This window comes from Nerophis ophidion, linkage group LG28 (assembly GCF_033978795.1).
Source record: "Nerophis ophidion isolate RoL-2023_Sa linkage group LG28, RoL_Noph_v1.0, whole genome shotgun sequence".
NCBI lineage: Eukaryota > Metazoa > Chordata > Actinopteri > Syngnathiformes > Syngnathidae > Nerophis > Nerophis ophidion.
This window is the reverse complement of record NC_084638.1, coordinates 24,253,975-24,261,474: the sequence shown is the minus strand read 5'-3', so window position 1 is coordinate 24,261,474 and position 7,500 is coordinate 24,253,975. Positions and strand designations below refer to the sequence as shown.

The 7,500-nt window shown below is 48.4% G+C and overlaps 2 protein-coding genes across 5 annotated transcripts in view; one reads left to right on the top strand and one right to left on the bottom strand.

Annotated features, from left to right (window-relative positions):
* The window catches only part of LOC133545526 (gastrula zinc finger protein XlCGF57.1-like), a 403,569-nt gene that overhangs the window by 257,060 nt on the left and 139,009 nt on the right, over positions 1–7,500 (bottom strand). The window lies entirely within an intron of this gene.
* Positions 5,840–7,500, top strand: part of LOC133545551 (gastrula zinc finger protein XlCGF71.1-like) — a 1,788-nt gene continuing 127 nt past the window's right edge. Inside the window, exon 1 of the mRNA XM_061891257.1 lies at positions 5,840–7,500. This exon is cut by the window's right edge and continues 127 nt beyond it. Within this exon, the coding sequence (XP_061747241.1) occupies positions 6,479–7,099 (621 nt within the window). The 5' untranslated portion in view covers positions 5,840–6,478 and the 3' untranslated portion in view covers positions 7,100–7,500.

Below are 7,500 nucleotides of genomic sequence, written 5' to 3'. Positions count from 1 at the left end.
TCAGGTTGACTGTATTTTGTTCTACCTCATCAAACTTTACTGGGCCATCAGTCCTCGATTAGATTTGTGTATTAAAAAACAAATATCTCATCAAGGCCCAGGATAGCCCAGTGGTTAAGACTGCTGACTCTGAATGACAGGTACTGGATTCGAATCCCACTCATGTTGACAAAATTTTGTTTAAGCTTGTCTTACTTTACTGAGCCAGGAGTCCTCGATTACATTTGTGTATAGAACACAATCTTCTCTTCACAAGACCCAGGATGGACCAGGAGTTAAGACATCTGACTTGGAATGAAAAGTACTGGGTTCAAATCCCACTCAGGTTGAGTGTATTTTGTTCTACCTCATCAAACTTTACTGGGCCACAGTCCTCGATTACATTTGTGTATGAAAAAAAATGGTCTCATCTAGACCCAGGATAGCCCAGTGGTTAAGACTGTTGACTCAGGTTGAAGAGTGTGGGGTTCGACTCCTGCTTGGGTCGATGTGTAATTTAAAAGATCAGCTGGAGGCTGCAAGTTGACAAATATTCTAACTGTGTCATTTCTCCCATGTAATGTTAAAATAATAATTTGATTTACTTTTTTTTTTATCCAATTACAATTAACCTATTTTATTTTATTTGTACCCAGGAGAGCTCATTGGTCAACGCTCTTTATTTATCCTATTCCCACCCACCTCAGGAGTTACGCTCACTCGCACACACTCCTACACACACACACACACACACACACACACACGCACACTCATTCTCACACCTAACCCCTGAGGTGTCATCATTGACTATTTGACAATTTATTTTGGATTATTATTAGCTTTAGTGTTGACTTAATTTTTCAACTATATGTTAGTCAAACAACTAGCACATAACATTACTCTGTGTGGGGGAGAAGAAGCAGCCCACAATGTATGTCGTCTTGACGCCATACAGCCAAATTACTGACTCCATGTATGGGATTTGAACTCACTACCCCTGTATTAGGAGTCCACAGTGTTGACCATTGAGCTATCCTGGGTCCCAACAAAGTTTGGTTTTCGCTCATATACAAATGTTATCAGTGAACTATGATCAGGCAAAACAAAGAACAAGAACTTCCCGGATGTGGATTTGAACCCAGTAGTACTGCGTGTGATGCAGCAGTCTTAACCATTGAGCTATCACAGGTCCCACTAAGTATCGTTTTTCACTCATATACAAATGTATTCAGTGAACTATGATCAAGGCAAAACAATAAACTAACGCCTCCTAACAATGGATTTGAACCCAGTAGTTCTGCATGAGAGGCAGCAGTCTTAACCATTGAGCTATCCTGCGTCTTGTTGTAAGTGTAGTCTGGCTCATTCATTAATGAAATCGTGACATCCGTCCCAGTAAACTACGATTGAGGTGGAGCTCAATTTTGAACTGAAGTTACATATCAAACCAATTGGGATTCAAACCCAGTACCCCCATATTTGAAGCTCACAGTGTTGACCATTGAGGTATCCTGGGTTCCATCAAGACATGATTTTCACTCATATACAAATGCAATCATTTAACAATGACAGAGATGAAACAAAAAACAAGACCTCCCATCTTGTGGATTTGAACCCAGTAGTACCGTGTGAGAGGCAGCAGCCTTAACCATTGAGCATTTTGGGTTCTACTACTTCATGATCTGGATCAATATACGAATGTTACATACCTGTTGTTGAGTAGTTGGTGTGTGCCATGTCTCTCAGGTGTGACATACCTGTTGTTGGTGTGTGCCATGTCTCTCAGGTGTGACATACCTGTTGTTGGTGTGTGCCATGTCTCTCAGGTGTGACATACCTGTTGTTGGTGTGTGCCATGTCTCTCAGGTGTGACATACCTGTTGTTGGTGTGTGCCATGTCTCTCAGGTGTGACATACCTGTTGTTGGTGTGTGCCATGTCTCTCAGGTGTGACATACCTGTTGTTGGTGTGTGCCATGTCTCTCAGGTGTGACATACCTGTTGTTGGTGTGTGCCATGTCTCTCAGGTGTGACATACCTGTTGTTGGTGTGTGCCATGTCTCTCAGGTGTGACATACCTGTTGTTGGTGTGTGCCATGTCTCTCAGGTGTGACATACCTGTTATTGATGTGTGCCATGTCTCTCAGGTGTGACATACCTGTTGTTGGTGTGTGCCATGTCTCTCAGGTGTGACATACCTGTTGTTGGTGTGTGCCATGTCTCTCAGGTGTGACATACCTGTTGTTGTCATACCTGCCAGCTTGTCTGCAGCAATAAACAAGTCATCAATTGAGTCCACAACATGTTTGATGTTTATTCCTCTCATGTTGAAGTAGTTCCCATCTGCAGTTCGCCCACTGCGCTCTATCACCACCATGTGGACATACCTGCAACAACTTCATAGTTCTTTGAAACTATCGCCACCTTGTGGTCATACATGATATATGATGTGTGATACATGATGTGTGATACATGATTTGTGATACATGATGTGTGATGTATGATGTCCATCCATCCATCTCTTCCGCTTATCCGGGGTCGGGTTGCGGGGGTAGCAGCCTAAGCAGGGAAACCCAGACTTCCCTCTCTCCAGCCATTTCGTCTAGCTCTTCCCGGAGGATCGCGAGGCGTTCCCAGGCCAGCCGGGAGACATAGTCTTCCCAACGTGTCCTGGGTCTTCCCCGTGGCCTCCTACCGGTTGGACGTGCCCTAAACACCTCCCTAGGGAGGCGTTCGGGTGGCATCCTGACCAGATGCCCGAACCACCTCATCTGGCTCCTCTCCATGTGAAGGAGGAGCGGCTTTACTTTGAGTTCCTCCCGGATGACAGAGCTTCTCACCCTATCTCTAAGGGAGAGCGGAGGAAACTCATTTCGGCCGCTTGTACTCGTGGTCTTATCCTTTCGGTCATGACCCAAAGCTCATGACCATAGGTGAGGATGGGAACGTAGATCGACCGGTAAATTGAGAGCTTTGCCTTCCGGCTCAGCTCCTTCTTCACCACAACGGATCGATACAACGTCCGCATTACTGAAGACGCCGCACCGATCCGCCTGTCGATCTCACGATCCACTCTTCCCCCACTCGTGAACAAGACTCCTAGGTACTTGAACTCCTCCACTTGGGGCAGGGTCTCCTCCCCAACCCGGAGATGGCACTCCACCCTTTTCTGGGCGAGAACCATGGACTCGGACTTGGAGGTGCTGATTCTCATTCCGGTCGCTTCACACTCGGCTGCAAACCGATCCAGTGAGAGCTGAAGATCTCGGCCAGATGAAGCCATCAGGACCACATCATCTGCAAAAAGCAGAGACCTAATCCCGTGGCCACCAAACCGGATGCCCTCAATGCCTTAACTGCGCCTAGAAATTCTGTCCATAAAAGTTATGAACAGAATGGGTGACAAAGGACAGCCTTGGCGGAGTCCAACCCTCACTGGAAATGTGTCCGACTTACTGCCAGCAATGCGGACCAAGCTCTGGCACTGATCATACAGGGAGCGGACTGCCACAATAACACAGTCCGGTACCCCATACTCTCTGAGCACTCCCCACAGGACTTCCCGAGGGACACGGTCGAATGCCTTCTCCAAGTCCACAAAGCACATGTAGACTGGTTGGGCAAACTCCCATGCACCCTCAAGAACCCTGCCAAGAGTATAGAGCTGGTCCACAGTTCCACGACCAGGACGAAAACCACACTGTTCCTCCTGAATCCGAGGTTCGACTATCCGGCGAAGCCTCCTCTCCAGTACACCTGAATAAACCTTACCGGGAAGGCTGAGGAGTGTTTTCCCACGATAGTTGGAACACACCCTCCGGTCCCCCTTCTTAAAGAGAGGGACCACCACCCCGGTCTGCCAATCCAGAGGTACCGCCCCCGATGTCCACGCGATGCTGCAAAGTCTTGTCAACCAAGACAGCCCCACAGCATCCAGAGCCTTAAGGAACTCCGGGCGGATCTCATCCACCCCCGGGGCCTTGCCGCCGAGGAGCTTTTTAACTACCTCAGCGACCTCAGCCCCAGAAATAGGAGAGTCCACCACAGATACCCCAGGCACAGCTTCCTCAAAGGAAGACGTGTTGGTGGGATTGAGGAGGTCTTCGAAGTATTCCCTCCACCGATCCACAACATCCGCAGTCGAAGTCAGCAGAACACCATCCGCACCATACACGGTGTTGATAGTGCACTGCTTCCCCTTCTTGAGGCGGCGTATGGTGGTCCAGAATCGCTTCAAAGCCGTCCGGAAGTTGTTTTCCATGGCTTCCCCGAACTCTTCCCATGTCCGAGTTTTTGCCTCCGCGCCCGCTAAAGCTGCACACCGCTTGGCCCGTCGGTACCCGTCCACTGCCTCCGGAGTCCTATGAGCATAAAGAACCCGATAAGACTCCTTCTTCAGCTTGACGGCATCCCTCACTGCTGGTGTCCACCAACGGGTTCTGGGATTACCGCCACGACAGGCACCAACAACCTTGCGGCCACAGCTCCAATCAGCCGCCTCGACCATAGAGGTGCGGAACATGGTCCACTCGGACTCAATGTCCCGCACCTCCCTCGTGACATGTTCAAAGTTCTCCCGGAGGTGTGAATTGAAACTCTCTCTGACAGGAGACTCTGCCAGACGTTCCCAGCAGACCCTCACAATGCGCTTGGGCCTGCCAGGTCTGTCCGGCATCCTCCCCCACCATCGCAGCCAACTCACCACCAGGTGGTGATCGGTAGAAAGCTCTGCCCCTCTCTTCACCCGAGTGTCCAAAACATAAGGCCGCAAATCCGATGACACAACTACAAAGTCGATCATGGAACTGCGGCCTAGGTTGTCCTGGTGCCAAGTCACATATGGACACCCTTATGTTTGGAACATGGTGTTTGTTATGGACAATCCGTGACGAGCACAAAAGTCCAATAACAAAAACACCACTCGGGTTTAGATCCGGGCGGCCATTCTTCCCAATCACGCCTCTCCAGATTTCACTGTCGTTGCCAACATGAGCATTGAAGTCCCCCAGTAGGACAAGGGAATCACCCGGGGGAGCACTTTCCAGTACTCCCTCGAGTGTACCCAAAAAGGGTGGGTATTCTGAACTGCTGTTTGGTGCGTAAGCACAAACAACAGTCAGGACCCGTCCCCCCACCCGAAGGCGAAGGGAAGCTACCCTCTCGTCCACTGGGTTGAACTCAAACGTGCAGGCTTTGAGCCGGGGGGCAACGAGAATTTCCACCCCAGCCCGTCGCCTCTCACTCCCGGCAACGCCAGAGTGGAAGAGGGTCCAGTCCCTCTCGAGAGAAGTGGTTCCAGAGCCCTTGCTGTGCGTCGAGGTGAGTCCGACTATATCCAGCAGGAACTTCTCTACCTCGCGGACTAGCTCAGGCTCCTTCCCCCCCAGTGAGGTGACGTTCCACGTCCCAAGAGCTAGCTTCTGTAGCCGAGGATCGGACCGCCAAGTGCCCTGCCTTTGGCTGTCGCCCAGCTCACAATGCACCCGACCTTTATGGCCCCTCCTATGAGTGGTGAGCCCATTGGAGGGATGACCCACGTTGCCTCTTCGGGCTGTGCCCGGCCGGGCCCCATGGGGACAGGCCCGGCCATCAGGCGCTCGCCATCGTGCCCCAACTCCGGGCCTGGCTCCAGAGCGGGGCCCCGGTGACCCGCGTCCGGGCGAGGGAAATCTGGGTTCATTTTGTTGTAATTCCATAGAAGTCTTTGAGCTGCTCTTTGTCTGATCACTCACCTAGGACCTGTTTGTCTTGGGGGACCCTACCAGGGGGCTTAAAGCCCCCGGACAACATAGCTCCTAGGATCATTGGGACACGCAAACTCCTCTACCACGGTAAGGTAGCAGCTCAGAGAGGAGAGTCCACCAACATACATGAGGAAGAAAAGGTATCACATTCCCAACGCATCGGAGAGGGAGGAGAGGAGCCACATCCCCCCCACGTTAAAGAGGAAGACGAGACGCCACAGACCCATAATGTTAAACTGACCCTTCACATGAAAGGGCAAGCGGAGGACCCACTGATCTTACACATCAAAAATGAAGAGGAGCATCCACAGACCCCTCACTTAAAGGAGCAAGAGGAAAGGCTGACCCTTCATATTAAAAAGGAAGTTGAGGACCCACTGACCCCCTACTTTAAAGAGGAAGAGGAGGACCAAGAGGAACACAGCATCAGTCAGGAGGGAGAGGATATTGAAGGACTGGAGGAGTTCCCAGTGACTGTGAAGAGTGAAGATGATGAGGTCAAAGGGGAAAGTGAGGAGAGGGGAGGGGCGGAGCCTCCAAGCAGCAGCTCAACACAACACATGACAACAGAAGTTGATGGAGACCACTGTGGAGGATCACAAGCAGACAAGCTCTTAGCTCCACTATCAGATAGTGAGGACACAACCTCACACTGATGATGAAGACTCTAAAGATGAGAAGACAACTGACAACACCCGCTTGAAATGTTCTCACTGTCACACAACCTTTCATTCCCGTTCTTATCTGAAAGTGCACATGAGAACACACACTGGAGAAAAACCTTTTTCTTGTTCAATCTGTGGTAAAGGTTTTACACAAAATCATCATTTGAAAGAACACATGAAAATACACAGTGGAGAAAAACCTTTTTCCTGCTCAGAATGTGGCAAATGTTTTACTCACAGTCAGAGTTTGAAACTACACATGAAAATACACAGTGGAGAAAACCCTTTTTCCTGTTCAATCTGTAGTAAAGATTTTGCACAAAGTCACAATTTGAAAGCACACATGCGAACACACACCGGTGAAAAACCTTTTATCTGTTCAGCCTGTGATAAACGCTTTGTAGAAAGTAACAATTTGAAAGTGCACATGAGAACGCACACTGGGGAAAAACCTTTAATCTGTTCAAACTGCTGCAAAAACTTTACAGAAAGTCAACATTTGAAAAGACACATGAGAACACACACTGGCGAGAAATCACATTCCTGTTCAATCTGCAACAGAAGCTTTTGTGAACGATCAAACCTTGTGGCACACATGAGAACACACACTGGAGAGAAAGTGTTGAGTTGCAGTGTGTGTGGTGAAAGATTGTCTTCTAAGTACCAGTGTAAGAAACACAAGTGTGCTGGTGAGAACAGCAGCAGCAAATGAAACTGCAAGATTTGAAATAAACTGTCAAGACTTTAATTTGGGCTTTCTAACAACATCAGCACATATTACATGTGTGACATTGTTGTTTGTGTAACAATCTTTTTAATATGCTTCTACATTTATAGATTAGATATTTTATATTACTGCTTTTTTAGGTCAAGTACATGTATTAATATGTAACATTGTGTACTTTTATTACAAAATGAACAACACGTCACAACCTGCCTGGTCAGACTTCAAGTAAAGGACAAGTACGTATTTGTCTTGGAAAAACACTCACCTGTGATTTGTTGATTAAAATGACCAATCTGTCTGTCAAAATGGCAGCTCGCCTTTTTTTATAGGCACAATAAAACCAAGTTGCTTTGTTTTTCAATGTTAAAATGTTTTATTTTTTCAAT